Here is a 21,798-nt window from a genome sequence, read left to right as displayed (position 1 = left end):
GTTCCTCACGGCGAGCATGACCACTGCTCGGCTCAGCTCTGAAGTCACGTGCTCAACACGTCAATGCTCCCTTGTTGGTTAACCTTGAGCAAATGCTCTGCCGCGAGCGAATTTTTCAAACTCTAATAATGTTGATCGCGCGTGTATAAAGCGTTTTTGAAATTTGTTGTGAGCTCATGCAGCCGCTGCCGCTCTGCTCTTAGGGCAAAATCTCTTACATGTGAAGCAGGCTTAAGCCTTCAGTATCTATACAGCTCTTCCATTTGTCAAAAAAGGCAAAAACAAGTAGATTCACTATTTAACACTTGGCTCAAAACCAAAAACGTTAGCATAGGTGTACGCGTTGAGATTTTCACATAAATGGATTGCCACGAGAAGCGAAATATGCAATATTTTTCACTCGGCGTTTACTCTGGCTGTTATGCTCATAGAGAAAAGTATGAGAAAGTGCTGCTTTTTCGGGAACAAACGCAGCAAAGTAGATATCACCATTCATAGGAGCATGCCGGCAAATCAGCGTTAGTCACTAAGAGGCATTCAGTTGGGTCAGTGCTTAATAGGTACGAGGGAGTCATTACTAGTCACGCGATCGTAATTTTTTCTGTTTCATGTTTGCTTGACTGAAGTTTAGTAGCAAAAAGTGTCGTGACTTGAGACTATATTTTCCAAAAAAATGTAAGAATGGCATTGCTGATTGATTCCGATTATGCCAAATATATATAAATAAGCGTCTCCCGATGAGTGTGCTCTTTCATATAGAAAAATACATCAGAAGACATGTCTGCGCTACAACTTATTTCTGCAAGGAGTGCCTACAGAAAGAACATTTATTGAGAAATAAAGCGCGACTGAGCAGCCACATCTAAAACACATCTCAAAAATGCAACCAAAGGTGGCACGCTATCGTACAGTCGTCGAACTTCAGTGCACGCAAGCTTTCCTGCAAGTCTCCAACGTGTTGAAACGGTTCTTTCCTGCCAGGCACAGCTTGCCATCAAGGTTCTTGGCCGTGGCTTTCAAACATCGCTCAGCCGCCCCCGACGCGGCCAGGTTGGCAAAGTAAGGCTTTTTCAGCATGTCTGGCACACACGCCACTTCCCTCGGCGCTATACAGCGGCTGGTCCGTGAATCCTCATTGTGGCAGGTACGCCGGCATTCTTCTGACGTCGCAAATAAGCTTCCCTGGCTGTCGTTTGCGGCTGGGCAGAGGCCTCCAGGGAAGTCCCACTGCTCACAACGATGGCCGTTGTAGTACCACAGCGGGCCGACGACGTCCTCACTGCGTACAGATAGACACCTCAATTTGTGCACCTGTTGCTTTCTTGAAGGACTGCATCATGTATCTTAAGCCACCAAAAGCTGCTTCAACAATGAATTCCTAAACCACGGGCGGACATGTACAGACATGGGCATGCACTTTAACTCACACGAGCGAAGTCACTGCTCGTGTGATTTACTGCCCGACAAGTCTACAGACAAAGAAATGAAATTTTTACACTGAGAAGAAGGCTCTGGGCCTGAGATTGGAATTTAACCCGCTTTACTTTCGCATCTCTCACCAAGTCGCCGGAATAAAATAGTGATAGGAAAACAAGCCACACAAAAAAATCAGAGATAGCCCCGAACTTAATATTTCTACCCTCTACCTTGCCATTCCTGATGTTGTTTTACATTCGTCTTTAAATTCGAGTCTTGAAATTCTGCTTTCCAGCTATTACACGTAGGCGCTACATTAAACTAAACCTAGACAAGCTCCATTTAACCACCGACAACGAGCTAGCTACGCGTACCCCAAAAGTTGAATATCGGTTTTGCTTGAAAGCCTTACCGCTGGCCCGGAGGTCTCCGGCAGCCGCAATGCGATTGGGGCGCAAATGTGATTCTTTCTGGTATAGTTCGAATGAGGTGCATATTAAGTAATTCCTGGTTTCCGCGAATTCTGGAGCCTTTTATAGCATACGCTACAACAGTTTGAGCGTAATTATTTAACGTTAAAAAATACAAAATTAACTTGCACGAATATTACCACTTATAGTTTTTGTTTTTTCAAATAACAATCATGAGGTGCTCGTTTAAATAACCGAAGCCTGGGGCGATTGCATGCCTCGGTTATTCACATGCAGTACGTGCTTCTGTATTTTACCTGACGCTTATGACCAAAACCGACTTCCTATTGGCTAAGAATTTTTTTACAATGGCACGACTCTCTCCATTTTGAAAATGTACCACCGTTATGCAGTTCTCTTATCCCTAATGTGGTTCTGTATTCTGTGCGGTAGAAAAAAATTCGATTTTTATTTTTAAAAGTGCAAAAAGATACTACATGAAGGCAGCGTCCCGAAGCTTTGTGGTGATGCTACTGCATAATGGGAAATGCTCCAACATCGCCTGATAAAGTCATATAAGCAAAGATATTTTTTTTTTGTATGAACAGCATGCAAACCGACCACATCAGTACCGAGGAAGGTATCGTCAGCAAAAAAAGTTCACAACATGAAGCATATTCCCAGTAGACGGTGAGCGCCCTAATGCTATCAGCAACGGAGGAGTGCACGGGGACACATTCATTCATAGCGTGCGCGATGTCGACTGATGGAATCTGTTACATCACGGATATAATTCATGAAGCTGGTGCTATCCGAGCCATTGAAGTGTCCTAGGTCCATTTCCACGAGAAGGCTACACTTGAGCGACTTTAGTTGGTATCAATACTACGGATTATTGAGGGCTTGAGGGCAGCGATTGCTGTGACAATGGCGCTAGTCTAGAATGAACACCCTCTCTATATGTTAGTGAATATAAAATGCGTGACCTCACGACATCAAATCATTTCAGATGCCAAACTGTCACGTGCAAATATTGCAGAGACCCATGACAGATGAATGGAGTTTGCCTGGACATGACCGCACAAAACTGTGCAAGCTATTTGAGATCAACCAGTTCAATACTTGAAAGATTGACCGATTGGTGCGAGATCTTGAACATAATTGGAAAGAAAAGGAAATGGCGAGCTACCAACAGTCGAACGAGAAGTGATGCAATTTGTTTGTTTCACTTTTTTTACAGTTATGGTTTTCTCCAGTTGTTAGAATTTTCGATGGAATGAATCAACTGGCAACGCGGTGCCATACCTTACACTAAATGGCCAGGCAGTCATGAATTGTGTATTTCTGTCAATGGAATTTTCCCATTTTCGCATGCAGTACCACATCAGTCAGTGGCATTTAGAGCAAACTTTCGCATTTGCAGCCACGCAAGTGGCCCCCGTCATTGTGAGCAAGTGGGCGAAATGATGTCATTGTAGGATCATACGAAAATTTGTATTCTGCCAAAGAGAAAAAAAATACCATTCTTCTATGATTGTAGCCAGATGTTACACGAGCCTTTATACCATAGAAGCTTCAGTCTTGCACTATTTTGTGCTTTCTAGAGAGACAGAGAAAAACAAACGCATATACCTCATCATATGGAAGAGAAGCTGTGAGGAGGCGAGGGATCTCAGTCGTAGTAAACCGCCCATGCCACCTCCGCCCACCACAGGATAGCCTCCTAAAGTTTGGGGTTAAAACTGCACATGGCAGCTTCTCATAGCTTACTTCTTTAAGAAAACTCGGGGACGAGAGTGATTTTGCCAGTGCCACGTAAAGTGGTTATCCTCCACTTCCCTCACCGCACAAGACTTTCCTGAATTAGGATATACAATACAGAGAAAATTTTATCACATGTCAGGAGATGAAAGTACGTGTTCGCAATCTGCTCCGTTGAGCGTCACGTCTGCGGAAGGTCTAGGCAGCGAAGACAGCAGTGTTCTACAACCAAGGTTACAGTGCCCGAAAGTGTGGTTGAAGTTTGTTTAGCTTGCCAAGTTGAACCAAAGCCTATACGCAACGGCAGGTGACAAAGTGATCTCAAGAAATTGTGACAGCAAAGCCGCCAACATAGCATCAACGGCTTACATCGATCTTTTTCAATGATCGTTAGTCTCAAAGCGAAGTACACCACCATCTTGCGTGAGTTTGGCAGCCGTACATTTGCTGTCGTAAGGAAGAAAAACGTATGGATCCTAGCAAACTGCACGCTGCAGTCTGTTAATCGGGCAATTATGCGCATGGCGCCGGACAGGAACGTGAAAATACAAAAAAAAGATGAGCGCAAGAAGGCATTGGCAAAAAGAGTCCGGTGACCGAAGAGCTCATCACCACAATGAGCACATATTACGACTGAGCTCTTAAATTCGGCGACATTGATTAGAATGTGTTTGTTATACAGTAGACTATGACGCAGTAGTGGCAATGGTATCGTCGTGCCAAATGTAAACAAGAATGACTCGTCCACCTACAAAAGCCCGTCTAGTTTGTGCTTATTTATTGTGTCTTCCCAACGCTCTGAAACCAAAAGGCGATGAACTCCATAGGCAGCACAGATTGAGAAGGATCTCACGACCTCCGCTTTTTGTGTATTTATGACTGGGTCAAAACTTTGTTTTATTATGACGCCAGAGATTGCATCGTACAATTTGAAACAGCGCCTTAAATCGGTCATTTCAAGTTATAGGTGGTACATCAAACTACTTAAATTGGCCCAGGTGGTTGTGGGGTGTTAAACCCCACATATAAATCAATTCATTTCTAAAATAAATTACATGGGCAGTTTCAACTTAAACTCACCATATGAATAATTGCCGTGCAGGTATTTCTGCTTTTTATACCTTCTTCAGCACTTCGATGCAAAAGAAGATGCTCTTCTGGCTAATCACGCTAACACGCTGCTTTTTGATGAAAAAAATCAGTTCCACATGAAAGACTATTAGGATCTATGTCAACCGCTTGAAAACAACGGCACAGTATGCATCATAGTGCGATATAACACACCCAATGTACCATGAATGAGGCGTTACCGACGTTCAATATTTAGGATAATTGTTGTATGGATTTGGCCATTTCAATGTAGCCATTTCTCGCAGATTTTCAGGATAGTGCGAGCTCATTTATTACGGGCTTTTGAAGGAATATTTCAGAGTTTGTTGGTTCGTAATGCTAACGCCAGCGATGGTTCAGCGATGGCGTAGTGATTAGAGCATCCGCCTTGCATGCAAAAGGTCCGTGGTTCAAATCATGGTGCCGCGCAGTTTCCAACCGGATAAAAAAAATCCACGTGGTGATGGAACTGCATTAAGAGGTCTGGGAAGCGGCGGTAACCACCGCCGGGAACACACTCCCTCAGCAGAGAAGGATTGACCACCCTGGTGCAGTATCTGGCCACTACCTCCCGCATGCATACGTCAAATAACTCACGGCCCTCAGTCCCCAGCAGCTGCGAAGCGACTGACCACGGCGGCGGTCAGATCTGCAACGCAGCAGAGGGTGCTAAGAATCTCTGGATCCGGACACGCCGCCATTGGAACCTAAACTTGGCAATGTTTACAGGCCAAGAATTACAGGCCGATCAGCTTGCTCGCTGTAATATACAAGCTATTTACAAAGGTAATTGCTAACAGAGTAAAAACAAACATTAGAATTCAATCAACCAAAAGAACAAGCAGGATTTTGAACAGGCTACTCAATAATTGACCACATTCATATTATCAATCAGGTAACAGAGAAATGCTCAGAATATAACCAACCACTATACATAGCCTTCATAGATTACGAGAAGGCGTTTGATTCAGTAGAAACATCAGCCGTCATGCAGGCACTGCGGAATAAGGGCGTCGATGAAGTATATATAAACATCCTAGAAGAAATCTACAGATAAACTGCCACCATAGTGTTTCATAAAGAAAGCATCAGAATACCAATCAAGGAGGGTGTAAGGCAGGGGGACACAATCTCCCCGATGCTATTTACCGCATGCTTACAGGAGGTTTTCAGAAACCTATATTGGGAACAGTTACGGATAAAAGTTAATGGAGAGTACCTTAGTAACCTGCGCATCGCCGATGACATTGCATTGCTGAGTAACTCAGGCGACGAAGTGCGACTCATGATTACGGAGTTAGACAAGGCGAGCAGAAAGGTGGGTCTTAAAATTAATCTGCAAAAAACGAAAGTAATGTACAACAATCTTGGAATGGAGCAGCGCTTCGAGATAGGTAATAGCGCACTTCAATTTCTAAAAGACTATGTCTACTTAGGGCACGTAATAACTGCGGAGCTGAACCACGAGATTGAAGTAACTAGAAGAATAAGAATGGTGTGGAACACATTTGACAAGCACTCTCAAATTATGACAAGTAGATTGCCACTATCCCTCAAGAGGAACGTATATAACAGCTGTATCTTGCCGGTACTGAGCTACGGAGCAGAACCCTGGAGACTTAGAAAGAGGGTTCAGCTTAAGTTGAGGACGACGCAGCGAGCAATGGAAAGAAAAATGGTAGGTGTAACCTTAAAAGACAAGAAGAGAGCAGAGTGGATTAGGGAACAAACGGGAGATAAGGATATCATAGCTGAAATCAAGAAGAAGAAATGGCATGGGCCGGACATGTAGAGCGTAGACAGGATAACCGCTGTACATTAAGGGTAACTGGATCCCCAGAGAAGGCAAGAGGGTTAGGGGGAGTCAGAAAGTTAGGTGGGCAGATGAGATTAAGAAGTTTGCGGGTATAAATTGGCAGCAGCAAGCACAGGACCGGATCAACTGGCGGAACATAGGAGAGTCGTTTGTCCTACAGTGGACGTAGTCAGGCTGATAGTGATGATGATAATGATGATGATGATGATGATGACCTAGAACTTTACTGTTACGTAGAGAAAAAACAACTTTCTCACAATTATCGTAAGAAAGTATTCCAAACACAGCTAATACTTCCGCCAGCATGAATCTTATTGGCTTCTTGGCTACATATTTGAAAGTAAATTATTAGGTGAACACGTGAAAAGAGCGGCCTATTCGTGACTGGAGTGACCGCATATCATTGCTAGCAAATTGTTTGATATGCTTGTAATCAGGACTATTTAAATTGGCCCAGGTGGTTATATTTCTGAAGCACTTCACTGCAGCACCTTTCATGTTGATGTCGTATTTTAGATTCAATATTTTAATGAATATATTATATTTGTTGGTGATGTCCTAATCAATCAGAAACTTTCTTTTTATCTAAAACAACTATGTAGAACTCTAATGAGGAGAACGAGATATACGACTGCCAACTTGCCGAAAAAGATTCGACAACAGCTTGAGACAAATGCTGTGCGAGACCATCTCACCTCTTGCACTCCGTGAAGGAAGCTGCCTCTCGGCATTTAGGATCCACGTGGTCGGCGTTTGAACCGCAGGCTGCGTCGCAGCTGGCCAGCGATGCGAACTTGTTCGCTCCCCGGATACACAGGGCAGCCCCCTTCATATCAGAGACCGAAAGGCACGCTCCTCGAGAGGCATCGAAGTAAAACTCGTGCCCCGGGGAGCCGCAGAAAGTGAAATAGAATGTCCCACAAAACTTTCGCTTCTTCGCCTGCAAGTAGCAAACAACCTAATATTTAGAGGAATGAAGGACAAAAAACATATACTGACAAAACGGACTTTGTGGCAAGGGGCCAGCTTGGTGCGCATGTTACATCTAGCAGTAATGGCTGTTTTCCGCTACGTGAACCACAGGCATTTGTCGGTCTGCCTTGCCTGCTGGCCCAATAAAGTGATCAGATAGCCAAGGCTATCACTGCCCAGGAACTCCTCCCGTCGCTTCACACCTGCTTGTTCAATGAAGGACAGTAGGCGGAATATACTATTGGGCCTATGAAATTGAGTAAATGCAGGTTTGGATCATTTTTTTTATCTTGAATAAACACAAGTATAGCTTCTTATTTTCGTTTAGCTCTAACGAAGTTAACCCTAAATTTCGAACTTCGGCTAAACTGCACTTGATGGTTATGCACAGGAATTTTCCAGTGTTGGTGCATGTTTTTATAGCACTCAGTCTAGACAGAGAGTGATCCAAATAAAGCACAGCCCTACGCAGAATATGCCCGAAGACAATATGCTTTGTCAGTGTTTTAGCTGGTCAATTGAAACATATAAGATGACCAGATCAAAAACATTGGCATATCCCACGTACAGTGGGAATCGCTGACATGCGAATCACGAATAAGAAAAGTTTATATGTTTCTTTAAAATCCGTACAACAGTACGAGGCGGAGGTAAATTAGGCCGAACATGACTTTCATGTCATAATTATGATGTTTGGACGTGTGATTTACTTTCGTCATCTATTAACATCACCTGATACCAAATTTGGTATATGTATAGCTAGCTAAAGGGCCGCGAGCACGCTATGAGCGTAGCATGTAGTGATGTTTTACATGAGACGAATATCATGCTTATCATGTTCGCACAAGTCACATACCTTCGTCGTCCGTTCACGTCTCGTTATACCAAACTTTATATATGTGAAGCTAACTAAACGGCGGCAAGCGTACGTAACATGGACGCACACGCACGCTGGGCGCAGCGAGGCTACGCTAGCAAAACGCTAGCACTTTTATGTCACCCTAGGTGCGACCAGCGTCAGCCGGCAAAGCCCAGCGGCAACCAGCGCGCAATGCGACATGCTGCATTTCGTGCCGACGACGCTATCTAGACAGCACCACGTCTGCTTATCTTCGTGACGGAAGAACGCCGGGCGCGCTCAAACGCCCATGCGTCAAAGCAATGCCGCGTGGCGTGCACCTGCGAGGCACATCGGTGCCTGGCGTAGCATCGCCGGCGTGACGCGACGAAACGAACGCCGGTGCGCACGGGAGCCGGGTCACGTCCAAGTGTTTTGGCGCCTTGAGTGTGACACGTAATCATGTTCTTACATCACACGCATCTCATGATTATCATGTTTGCACCAGTCGCATACCTTAGTCATCTATTCGCGTGACGTAATAATAAATTTCGCATATGATTGATTGATTGATATGTGGGGTTTAACGTCCCAAAACCACTATATGATTATGAGAGACGCCGTAGTGGAGGGCTCCGGAAATTTAGTCCACCTGGGGTTCTTTAACGTGGAAAAATTTCGCATATGTTAAGCTAGCGAAACGGCCGCGAGCGCATCATGAGTGTGGCATGTAGTCAAGTTGTTACATGGCACGCATCTCATGATTATCATGTTTGCACCAGTCACATACCTTCGCCATCCATTCATGTCACGTAATACCAAATTTAGTGTATGTGAAGCTAGCGAAATGGCCGCTAGTGCATCATTAGTGTGACATGTAGTCAAGTTGTTACATGGCACGCATCTCATGATTATCATGGTTGCACCAGTCACATATCTTCGCCATCCATCCACGTTCCATCACACAAAATTCGGTGTATGTGAAGCTAGCGAAACGACTGCGAGCGTGCCATGAGTGTGGCGCGTCGTCATGACTCAAGAGTCATGACCCTGATTTTCACGTTAGGGTCTATCCCGTGTGTTCGCTATCCAGTCATATCATACCATTACAATTTGGAACATGTCATGTGAGCGAAACCAGTGCAAGAGCAGCAAGACCATTAAATGTATATCATGACATTCATGACATACATGTCGTGATAGTCATGTTATGACTAGGCAATTATGCTCGTCATACACTCATATAATGCCATACCAAATTTGGTATTGATTCCATAAACGAAATGGCCAGGAGAGCTTAAAGTCGTAGATAGATAGATAGATAGATAGATAGATAGATAGATAGATAGATAGATAGATAGATAGATAGATAGATAGATAGATAGATAGATAGATAGATAGATAGATAGATAGATAGATAGATAGATAGATAGATAGATAGATAGATAGATATGCTCAAAATAGCCGAAGTTCTTTAAGAAATGGTTCGCATTTAATAATTCTCTTTTTTTTTTTTGCTCTGAACCGCATCGTCTTTCCTTCAGCGCACTTCATTATGTATCTATAAATTCACTTATACGTGGTGCCAGACTTAACATTGCTCAGAAAAAAAAAAAACTGTCTCATACTAAACTCTATAGCACACATCTAAAGGTATTGAGAATCCACAAATTCTTTAAAAAGTGGAAACGACCAACGTCTACGTGAACCAGCTTCATTTCATGATTTTGGGAGACTTGATGATGAAATAAATTAGAAAAATTTTATGGCAATACTACTACCAGATTAAGAAAACTTTACCTCGCTTAACAACTTTAGATTGTACAGCCATTGCAAAGGAAACCAAAGCTCACCGTTTGTGAGAACTGCGCAGGAATATCTGCTAGCGTGCTTGTCACCGCTTCTAGGGTTTCCGCTTCCTCGGTTGGCGCCTTGTGCACGGTGCTGAGTCATGCAAACAAATAGGTATTTCGCTGTACGTCCGTTAAGCAATGAATTTATTATTGCCACTTCAACAATAGACGGGCGCATAGTGAGAACCTGAAATGTTCAAAAATTTTTGACGAGGCGTCCGCGAGGCAGATAGTACTGTACATGAAAGGAGTTGAAACTATATATCCGCAAACCTTTCTTGCTATAGAGCCGTGTACTTATTTCGATAACTACATCGAAAGAGTCGAACGCACGAGTCGAGGCCTTCAAGCACTTCAAATAGTAGGGCATTCATAGCCAGTCAGATATGGAACGTAGTTTCAAATATCCAAATCAATTTGCAAAGAAATTTTATGGGCTTAGAAAGTTTCGAAGCACAAAACACAAATGCTGAAATCAGCACAGTAAATTACGCGCTGGTTACAAATTTTAAAGAATTTTAACTAATAGGCGTATTAGTTTGAATGGCCTCTTTTGTGACTGCGCCATGTGCATTTACAGAGGTTGTTCCATCATCCCATTGTAGTAGTCAAGGCGTGGCAGTGACAAATCATTTACGAAAATCAGTCGTTTGAATATTCGCATTTGAAAATGCTAAAAATATTTGATTTCAATGTAATTCAGATATATTATTGTACTTCGCTTCGAACTTGGTATTTTCCCACTGCTAGTATTCATTCGGATGCCAAACTCCTTCTCAATTTGTTACACAAGAGCTTGGCCTTAAAACAACACTACGAAAGCTACGACCAGAATTCCGCAATATTTTAATTTGCGATACAGAATAATGGTATTCATGTCACTTATCCACCATTTTCTTTAACAAATGATTTTTGCAATGCTACAAAGAGTATTACATATTTAGGCCAGTGGCGGAGGCGGCAAGCAATACCGCTGCTATGCGCTCCAATTATACCCTTTGCATTGTTAAACATTGTTTGTGAGCTATTAAAATGATATCATCAGCGCTTTCTGCTTTGCTTATTACCTTATCATACATTTATGATCACACGATCTTAATAGGAAACCCGCGAGAAATTCTTTCGTTGGTAATGCACAAAACATAATGCCACCTGCGCGCAGTGGGTTGATGGCAAGAGCTGCTCTCGCCCTAGGAGGGGAATGAAGAGCGCATGCATCTTTTTCGCAAGATTAATCTATGATGGACAAGTTCTTCTAGAACTAGTCACTCGCTGGTTCATTAGATAACTCTAGCAAGGCCTCGGGGATATAAAATGCTCGCTACACCAATGACTATTATTTCTGCTCCAATAGTTCTTTCACCAAGACCATTTTAATCTCGAAATTTCTGTGAAGAAACCGATTTTTCTGTTTGTGTTCTTGGTAGCATTGCTACACAACCCCGCTACGCGGCTGCAAATCACGAAAAAAAAAATCGCAGCCTATCTACGGAGTGTATGATAATAAGTGGGGCGAAGCGCTGGGGGGTTTCCTCGCTAAACTGTGAACCGTCCGCGAATATCGCCCACTACATCATAAAAGACGCGGCATACAGTGTATATATTTGTGCAAGAAATTTTATAATTGGTAAGTTGTAGCTATACGTCGCTTCCATTCCCCTTCATTAACGGCTGTATGGTTGGTGAAGTGATGGATTGGTGTTGGGGCGTAGCGGGATGTTTGCGAGGACGAAGTAGTGGTCAGTTTGCAAAGGTGGAACTATGGGCGGTCACATAGAAGCAAAGGATGAACACAGTGGCAAAATCTATGGTTCTTCAACGCGCACCTGGATACAAGTACACGACCATCTTGCATTTCATATTGGCTACTTCTCAACAGTATTGGCTTTATTCGTCGCTGAAGTGGGGGATTGGTGATGGGGTGTAGTGGAATGTTTTCAAGGTAACTACATACACCAATGGAGGAAGGACAGACCCGTACCCTAAGGAGTTTCACCCCTAAGAAAAGACTCTCTCGAATATATTTACGTTTCAACATAATACCACGCGCCAAGAAAAAGTTGCGCAAAAGCGCAGCGTTGCCAAGGACCTCTGGGCAAATGCATGCGCATGATTGGACAAATTGCATCACAGGCGACGTGCGCTGCTTCGAACAGTACTCAGGGCATGTAATGCGATAGACAATTGAGGCTGCAGCTGGCATTCTTCCTGCGACAAGTAGTCGCTGTCGACGCTTCGTTCACTCACTATGGTATATGTTATTTGATAAAAAGAAAATTTCTCTGTTCGCGGGATGAAATCCCGGCTGCAGTGGCTGCATTTTAGATGGAAGCGAAATTACTGTGGGCCCGTGTGCTCAGATTCGGGTGCACGTTAGAGAACCCCAGGTGGTCGAAATTTCCGGAGCCTTCTACTACGGCGTCCCTCATATCTCTCATATTCATATGGTGGTTTTGGGACACTTCAATCCTACATAACAATCAAAATTCCTATGTTAGGTACCACCAAATTTGAGATGCTATGCAGTAACGAAGCGTTCACCGATTACAGAAATATCAGTCCTGCACAATTTGTAGGCCTAGAAGTTGTGCAATACCTAGTTTATTCTTTAAAGAGACTGTAACGTTATCTGTCTCGCTTCAAGAGACAGCTTCAAAGTCATAATTTATATGTACATTGGTGGTCAAAATTTTGCGGACCACAAGAGTGCGTGTGAAACAGCACCACTGCGCCTTCTGAGGGCTGCCTGCCAACGCCAAAACCGCGCACTGCGCCCTCGCGGCCTTTTTTACCTACCAGCCGGCTCGTTCAGTTCCTTCAACAGCGTGCGCACCGGATGGATGGATGGATGGATGGATGGATGAATGTATGGATATGGCTGTACCCTTTAGATCGGGTGGTGGCTAGCACCACCAAGCCGTAATACCTAATGAACCAAAAACTATATTAATTTTTTTCCTTTAAATAGTGAGGTTGGGGATTCGTACTTTGCAGTGAAGGGCTTAAATTTCACTCGTGCCTTGACTTTAGCCCCCAATCAGATAACCTCCTTCTAGTTCACTCTACCCACTTAACGTCTATTTTGCCGTCCCTGTCCCTAAACCCCAGTGCTTCGAAAAACCTAGCGCCATTATCCTGAACGAAATGCTAGAAGCAGCGCCAAAAGTTAATGCAGCTGTCAGTGCGCGAACCTTATCACAAAAGGGGATTTTCGAGAAACTGACGCGGTATGCACGTTTCCGTAAAATAGGAGCGTCTGGGGCCAATCCGCAGAAGACGGCACGCACCGAGCACTGCCAGTACAATATACGTGTTTTCGTCACTATATCATCACTCGACTTGCCGCGGTGTTACTGTAGGAGTGACATCATGCGCGTCATCTGGCGCTCCGCTGCGCGCGCTGTTGATGAGGGCGAACAAACGGGCAGGCAGTGAAATTGTGGACTATTACCATTTTGATCACAGTCTTTATACACGCCCATGCAAATGCATAAATAAAGCGGAGGAGCGGCTTTTACTCCTACTCTTCACAAACACAATGCTGTGCCCAGCAGCCCTCAATCGTTTCGATCCCACCCTTTCCGGCAGCTGCTCAAACTGTGGGGAGGCTACTTCCGATATCTACCACATGGTGTGGGCCTGCCTGTGCAACCCTGCTGTACCCCTATACCCAACCATACCCGGGAGGAGTGGGAGGCGACTTTTGCTTAGATGGTTTTACCTTCAGGCCCAAAAGGCCTTGGCTCGACGAGCCCAGGCAGCAGCCGACGCCACTGGGGTCCCGTACAGGGGATCGCCACTTACTCGTTGCGGTTGCCGTCCTCTTATGGGGCGGTTGCTGCATACCTCCTGGTTTTCATTTTTGTAAATAAATGTTTTACCACCACCACCGGGCAGGTAAAAAAATTGGGGGACCCTTAAGCTTCGCCTTTATGAGTTGAACGAGATAGTGAAATCTGGCCCCTAGCGTGCCCTTAAACCGCTAAGTGCATACCTAATAATATGTTCTGTTACACACACATACAAACACACACACACGCACACGCACACACGCACACACACAAACACACACTGACGCGTGTGCGCTTACGCGACGTATAATTAGTAACGCAGTGACTGTGCAGTGTGGCCACTTCCCTCTGATGTAAAGAGTCTGACAATGTCTCACAGATAACAGCACATTATCTAGCGTTGGCTGTTTGCTACATTAACGCAATGCCTCCTGTACACCTCTAAGAATGCATGGTATATTTTCGGCTAGATGGACATAGTTGTCCATTTTTAGAGCTGTTTGAAAGTTCCTGTGTGTTTTTAGCGGCGATGGTGGCAGTATCCCAGCCTTCATCGACGTAGTTTGATGACCTCGAAAATGCGCCTACACATCGCCGAATCGGTTCGTTTTCGTCGTGACACCTGTCGAACTAAATGCGTTAAGGAGACTCCTTCCACTACATGACATTTATGTAGTGTTTTTTTGTTTTTCAAAGCAGCTGTAAGTCACATCTTGGCTTTCTGGTAGAACATCTGCTTGCCACGCGAACGGCTCGGTTGCGATCCTCACTTGTACCTAAAATTTTATTCTTTATTCACGATGTTTCACTCACGCACAATTTTTCACTCACAACCAATGGTGCCGACGCCGACAGCGGTATTTCTGCGACAGGAGTTTTTTAAGGCTAGCGGGTTAAAAGGGCCCGCGTCCGTAGTGCGCGTTTTTGCCTCAATATTCCTGGACAGGTATTTTCGTGGTCTGCAATAATTTCACCACCACTGTACACAAAGAATATGTTTGAGTCCCACTGTCAAAAACGAAAACAAAAAGCACTTCACCAACTGAACGCTTTCTCTGCTCACCGTGGCTTGAATATCTTTCGAGTATCGCTGTTCGGGCCCACTGCTACACGCGCAGACGCATTCGCACGCGTCCAGGATCCGACGCCACTGCTTCTGCGGGAGGCCACTCCAGCAGCCATGGGTGACAGGAGCTGGTGGTTGTCCGGATGACCATTCGGCTCGTTCTGTTTGGCCATCCAGGCACTGGTGCGCGCGAGCAGCAGCGACGCGACCAGCACTGCGATCAGCAATACAGAGAAGACCAGCATGCGGGTCGCGTTCCTCGTCCAGGTGCTCTGGCCAGTTGACAGGCTGCTGTGGCCCATGGATTCTCCGTTCTCCTGGGACAGCAGTCACCAGTTAATGAAAAAGTATGATTAGGCACCCCATGACACGAATGGCACAGATAATGTAATAATCATAATATCTTTGGCTTTCTTTCCCAAGAGCACGCCATGATTATACAGTGGAGGGCTTCAGGAATTCGACCATCTGGTGTTTTTCAACTCTCACTAATATCACACAGTACACGGGTCTTTAGCATTTCGCTTCCAAAGAGATGCGACCACCACGGCCAGAATCGAACTCACGACCTTCAGGGTAGCACGTTAATGCATTGTGTATAATGCCAAAATAGACGTGATTACCGTTTACGGCTTGATGACGTTGTTATGCGTCGTTCGCATGGCATCTAATTTTGGCAGAATCGGTGGCGTCACCAATGCTTCCAGTGCTTCTGATCATGAAGGCAGTGTAAATTCACGTTGGGTGCAGGAAGATCAATGCATTACTTTGAGAGTTAAAGAACAAGCCCCACAGATAACTGCTAGTTTACCAACATAATTTTCGCCTTGATGAATCAGTGGTTGGCATGTTCGGCTGCTGACTTGAAGGTCCCGGGGCCCATCTCGGTCATGGCGGTCGCATTTCGGTGGAGGTGAAATGATAGCGGTGCACGTACTGTGCGAGGTCAGCCCATGTTAAAAAACATTAGATGGTCAAAGTTTTAGGAGCCCTCTACTACGATGTCTTTCATACGTATATGGTAGTTTAGACGCGGTAAACCCCGCATATCTCTAATAGTATTATCAACAAGGTCATTACTAGCGATGTTCTCAGGCTCCTAGGTACTTCACTAAAGTAATAGTGTAAAACGATCTCAGTTTGCCGCCTTGTAAACGTCAAAATTCTAAAGTGTGGCCTGAAGTGGCGTAAAGTTTAGCCTTGCTTTTTTGCGTTGCTTGACTTCTGTTGTGTTAGGAGCAGTGGTTCAACACAGCGGTCTTTCATTTAGCTCCGCCTTAAGAAGTTGAACGCGAAAGCGACACCCTGCCCATAGTGCGTGCTTTGAGCACAGTGCACAATTTTATTGTTTGGCGTTACTCGAGAAGTTTAAATTATGAATTACTACGATGTAGGCGAAAAATAGATAGTAATGTCATTTTAATAAACTTTTGCAGCAGCTGCTCAAGAGACTCACAGCAAGTTTCATCGCTTGTTCGCCTTAGGGAGAATTGCAGGGCTTTTCGTCACCACTTCATTTGCGCCCGTTACCAGTGCCCGCAAACTTTCATTCATTCACAGAACATACCACGTGTGGGCTGCCGATAAAAGATTTTGATTTTAAGTGGAACATCACGGCGACGGCGAAAAAGCGTCTGAATCGAGTCCATAAAACATACAACGCAATAATGTCATCACAAGGGGGAGTAATCGAGATCAGAAAAGATTGCGGTGCCCCATTGCCTCCTATGTCCTCTTACTCACCCTGTGAAGCATGATCTTATAGTTATAGCATGAAGTACCGACCAGCCGCAGCAAGCACCTTGCCAACATGTAATTATATTTTAAGAGTGTGAAACGCATGATACGCTGCACTTACATCGTTCCAGGAGTGGTCAGCATGGTCTTGTCGTGCGGCCGATGGCGCCCAGAAGTGGACAGGGTCTGCCGGCAAGGACCGAGCGGCTGCCCATTGCATCTCATGCGGCAGAGGGCCACGGAGGTGTTCGCGGTTTTCATGCAGTGGTTGCTCCATTTGGGACAACACGACTCTTTTTTACCTGTTGGCTCGACGAAGAGGCTGACCAGATTGCTGCTTCTTCTACGTTCTCTTTCTTGCGTGCCCTGCGGGTGGAGAGCATCATTCGCACGCTCGTGCTCTGTTGATGATGATGGTTTGCTAGGTAAATGTGGAAACGCGCTGTTGGAAAGTCGTCTAACACAATCAATCCAATACTTGTGCAGTCAAATACATCGAGAACAAAAAACATGTGTGGTTAAGGCATGAGTTCACGAGTGATATAATGGAAAAGGTGGAACTGACCCCTCGAAATGAACGTGAAATCAAAAGGTCACTATTCACCCTTAACGAAGCAAGCAAAAGCTAGTATAATATTGTCTTAACTAAATCGGCAAACACGGTTTCCTATGCTGCCGCTTATTTTTATATCGCAGTACTTAGCTATTTATTTGGTACTTTAATGACGATGGTATCAAGCGCTTAGGCAAGCATCCTCATATTACATTTTTTTGCTATTTGAATGTCGCTGTTACAATGACATTTTTCTGAAAAGCTAACAGCTAAGACTGATATGTTCCAATCCATTGCGCTACCTACCTGTAGAACGCATCTCTCGTGGCTAGAGAACATGTTCAAAGACTAATCGCACACAATGACTCTGCACTGAATGCCACGAGCCATCATTGCACTCTTATGGTTTGCTTTCTCATAAAATTGCTGGAAAGCTCGAACAGGAATCGAGTGTAACAGCTGTGAGCATAAGTCAATGCTCGTTCCTGCGCAGGATAGGCCCACTGCGCGGTATAGTCACTTGTGTCAGGAAATGTTATCAAGTTTGACCGATCGATGAACCAACTAAATAAAAATATGATATGATCCAAAAAATGAACAAATGGAGGAAATGGTAAAATGGTCAGCAAAGTGTGGAATCCCGGCCACGGTAGTTTCGTTTCACTGGAGGTGAAACAGTTCAGGCCCGTATTCTCTGAGCGATATTAGTGCACGTTGAACAACACAAGATGGTGGAAATTTCCGGAGCCCTTCACTATACTGTGTCACTCATCATCATATCGTGGGTTTGGGCCGTAAAACATAACGGATTATTATTAATATTAGTATGAGAGGGGAATTTCGCGGAATATTCCTGTAGCTGTGATTTTAACGGTGAAGCTGTGCCTAGTCGAGGCTTTCATTTTCGGGAGCCATCGTAGACCGCCCACTGTCTTGGGATCACCCCACGAGAAGTTTGCAGATCCTATTATGCGGATGTACCGCTCCTTTCACGACTCTCACTACTCCCACAAGTCACCACAGCGCCACTACTGCTCTCGCAACTCAAGTCACATCATTCGCCCATTTGATTCACCAACTTCATTCCCACGTCGTTCCAATTCATTTAGCCAGCAGCTTCGATGTTTTATCAGCCTACGCCAATCAGAACGGGTAGATTATATAAAAAATCCTTCATGGCTGTTCGTCTTTCATCATATTCATCTCTCATTAACCATTTGCCGCAGACTGCAATAATCTGGGATAAGTTGGAACGAAAACCCCATCCCACAGAGCAACTGCGTCGTAAACGAATCACTTTATATCAGTAACATAAGTAACCGAAAATAAAAGTACGACGAAAAATCGCGGCAAAAACGCCTCCAGAAAGCAAGGCATTGACGGTGGAGTTCAACAAAAGTTCTAAACCAATGCGCTGCCCGGCTAGTCAGGAGTTTCGACAGAGCGGAAACTCTTTGTAATGATTCAAACAAAGTAAAAAAAAACTGAAGCTCTGAAAGTGGGCGTGCAGCGCTTGACTCGTTGTTGACCTTTTATTCTATAAGCGGTTTCAGCGCACTACTTTCGCAGAGATTAAGATTTGTTGAGAACTGCATTTATAATGGTGTGATTGACCAAACATGGGAGATGTCTTTGCGCTGCAATGGGCCTAGTTAGGCTGACGGTGTTGCCCCGCCACGGTGATCTAGCGGCTAACGTACTCGGCTGCTGACAGGCAGGTTGCGGGATTGAATCCGGGCTGCGGTGGCTGCATTTTCAATGGAGGTGGAAATGCTGTATGCCCGTGTGATCAGATTTGTGTGCACGTTATAAAAACCCACGTGGTCGAAATTTCTGGAGTCCTCCACTACGGTGTCTCTCATCATCAGTGGTATTGGGACGTTAAACCCCATATAACAATCAATCAATTAGGCTGACGGTGTTGATGAGCATGATGATGACGACGATATGGGAAGGTTTATGTCGAACAGATTGGCAGTTGCGTCAGTGATTGAGCATGAAGCCACTTAAACGTAATTTGGTTTTTTATGTACCTACGCTTCGCACGAGCAGTGCATTTGAGTGACTGCTGACTAGCATTTGATTTCTGGGGAGAAGTGGAAATGCGCTGGCAATAGAGGAAATGGAGGCTCATCACGTTAAAAATAAAGGCGGAGGTTGTGCCAGTTAGGTTCTCTTGTGCTGCGCAGTAAAACAATACTGATCTTAAAAACATGGTTATGGTAGGCGTATCTCTGGCTGTTTTCATTTTGACTAGCATTGTTGACAATCGCGTGAATGCGCCGGCGCGTACTGCTCGGCTATGTAGATATTTGGTAGAAGTCTCGGAATTAAGCTTGGAATAAAAAAATGGCAAATAACCTATTGCTACAGGCATCAGTCCGTCCTACGATTGAAGCGCGACTAGCTGAGGAGGGGGATATAAAAGAATCACTCAAAAGATTTCTAATAAATACTGATAATTTTGCGTATGACAAAGTATTGCAGAAGTTTCATTATATGTGAGGTTTAGCGTCTCGAAACCACCATATGATTATGAAAGACGCCGTAGTGGAGGGCTCTAGAAATTTTGACCACCTGGGGTTCTTTAACGTGCACTCAAATGTGAGCCCACGGGCCTACAGCATTTTAGCCTCCATCGGAAATGCAGCCGCCGCAGCCGGGATTCGATCCCACGGCCTGTGGGTCAGCAGCCAAGTATTTTAGCCACAAGACTACCACAGCGGTACGTTCGTTTTGAATACAGAAGAGGCACAGTGGGTACTCAGTAAACTAACTCTAATAAAATAAACGTTGAGGGAGGTCATTCGGCAACAAAATTATGTATGGCAACTAAAGTAATCTTTCAACAAGACATTTCGTTATGCAAGGGAATAACGCTTGCGTTAAAATTGTGCCTGAAACAGTGATCGCGCGTGATCAGTTCTCCACGTGCTATGATTTAACAGAAGAAGAAGAAGAAGAGCGCAGCCGCTTCGGAAGTGACCTGATCGCGTCCTGCATTTCGAAACGGTGAGTAATTGATTTGCAGCAGCAGCAATTGCACTTGCCCCAGCAAACTCTAAACACAACGACGGTACCTGATTATATTTGTGGGGTTTTACGTCCCAAAACCACCATATGATTATGAGAGACGCCGTAGTGGAGGGCACCGGAAATTTCGACCACCTGGGGTTCTTTAACGTGCACCCAAGTCTGAGTACACGGGCCTACAATATTTCCGCCTTCATCGGAAATGCAGCCGCCACTGCTGGGATTTGAACCCGTGACCTGCGGGTCAGCAGCCGAGTACCTTAGCCATTAGACCACCGCGGCGGGGCACAACGACGGTACCTCACGCAAGACCTCTTAATACCTTCACCAATGTTAGGAAAGGGCTTCGACTAAGGCCTTGAACACAACTGATAAGTATGAACGAGCTATTTTGCTTATAGTACAAAAGACATCATGTACTGTTGTTGCTTGGCGCACGTGAAATACAATTGCCAGGACTTCGGGAAAGGACCGCAATAAAGACGGATACAAACTTGGAAGGCTCTCTTTGTTGAACGCGTTTAGCTTTATCTCCCTTTAACTGGACTGCCGGGTACATAAAAAAACTATGAAACGACATCGCATCGCTCATATGGAGGTTCTAAAACTAAGCAACGAAAAAGCGGCGGAGCATGCCAAATAGATGAAGGCTGCCCTTCTACCTGCACTGTCATTTATACTCAAGTCTGCTTCTAAGCTTCTGTTTAGTAATACGAATGCCAATGCGACAGCCCTTTATTGAGGATAGCATAACTCGATTGAAGTGTGTGTTGTTCAGCAGGTGAAAGTGATCCTAGTCATGGTTAAGACAAGGAATCAAAGTAATAAATCCATTCTTTATAGTGATAGGATTTCTGTCCTCTATGCCCAAAATACCTCCCAAGGCACCAAAACTTGCGGTAAGCATTCGGGAGGCCTCTAAAAAACTCAGTTAAATTGAAGATGCCTAGTATTAGAACGAAAAATGAGTTTCACACCGTTCATTTTTTTTTTGTATTGATTGCAGATTTGGTGATTGGAGCTGTGAAAGAAAACAGCCCCATCATGGAAACGACTGGTAAGCTTAGCCAAGGAAAAAAATGTGCTCTACGATGCTTCCGCTTTCGCAAATATCGAAGTTAGAATTAACAAGAGAAATTAGAGCAGCCCGCGTGAATATGCGTGCTTCTTTAGGGGCAGCGTAAAAAAAAGGATAGAAGTAACAAACAAAAATACATGAACGACGCCGGTCTTTCTTAGTGTCTATTGAAAGGAAGAGTTCAGCTTTTAAATCGGGATACGAATCTTTAGCTCAATTAGTTACAGAAGAAAAGAAGTAAACTGACGGGACGTTATACAACTTTCAGTGTTGTTGCTCAGTGTCCCTACATGGCGCTTTAGCTTGTGCATTAAAACAGGTTCACTACAGATGCAGAGCAGGCTTCTTTCACTTTTGAAGTAAG

At 44.5% G+C, this 21,798-nt stretch overlaps 2 protein-coding genes across 2 annotated transcripts; both read right to left on the bottom strand.

The window, feature by feature from the left end:
* Positions 1 to 809: 809 nt before the first annotated feature.
* Positions 810 to 7,410, bottom strand: LOC142766940 (uncharacterized). Its single transcript, XM_075868132.1, has 2 exons — positions 7,209 to 7,410; positions 810 to 1,279 (listed from the first exon to the last, which is right to left on the bottom strand). Exons 1-2 carry the CDS (start codon positions 7,343 to 7,345, stop codon positions 922 to 924), a joined length of 495 nt encoding a protein of 164 aa, XP_075724247.1. The 5' UTR covers positions 7,346 to 7,410; the 3' UTR covers positions 810 to 921.
* Positions 7,411 to 15,026: 7,616 nt separating this feature from the next.
* On the bottom strand, positions 15,027 to 17,156 carry LOC142767773 (uncharacterized). Its single transcript, XM_075870007.1, has 2 exons — positions 16,892 to 17,156; positions 15,027 to 15,350 (listed from the first exon to the last, which is right to left on the bottom strand). The coding sequence occupies exons 1-2, from the start codon at positions 17,045 to 17,047 to the stop codon at positions 15,027 to 15,029; spliced, it is 480 nt and encodes a 159-aa protein (XP_075726122.1). The 5' UTR covers positions 17,048 to 17,156.
* Between the last annotated feature and the right edge of the window lie 4,642 nt (positions 17,157 to 21,798).

Source organism: Rhipicephalus microplus, chromosome 7 (assembly GCF_043290135.1).
Source record: "Rhipicephalus microplus isolate Deutch F79 chromosome 7, USDA_Rmic, whole genome shotgun sequence".
NCBI classification, from domain to species: Eukaryota; Metazoa; Arthropoda; class Arachnida; order Ixodida; family Ixodidae; genus Rhipicephalus; species Rhipicephalus microplus.
This window is presented reverse-complemented; position numbering and strand designations above follow the sequence as displayed.

Coding starts and splice junctions, on each gene's coding strand:
- LOC142766940 (XM_075868132.1), bottom strand. CDS start 7,345: ATGAAGGGGGCTGCCCTGTGTATCCGGGGAGCGAACAAGTTCGCATCG. Junction 1,280..7,208: donor TCCTTCACGGAGTGCAAGAG/GTGAGATGGTCT, acceptor ATCTGTACGCAG/TGAGGACGTCGTCGGCCCGC.
- LOC142767773 (XM_075870007.1), bottom strand. CDS start 17,047: ATGGAGCAACCACTGCATGAAAACCGCGAACACCTCCGTGGCCCTCTG. Junction 15,351..16,891: donor CTGACCACTCCTGGAACGAT/GTAAGTGCAGCG, acceptor CTGCTGTCCCAG/GAGAACGGAGAATCCATGGG.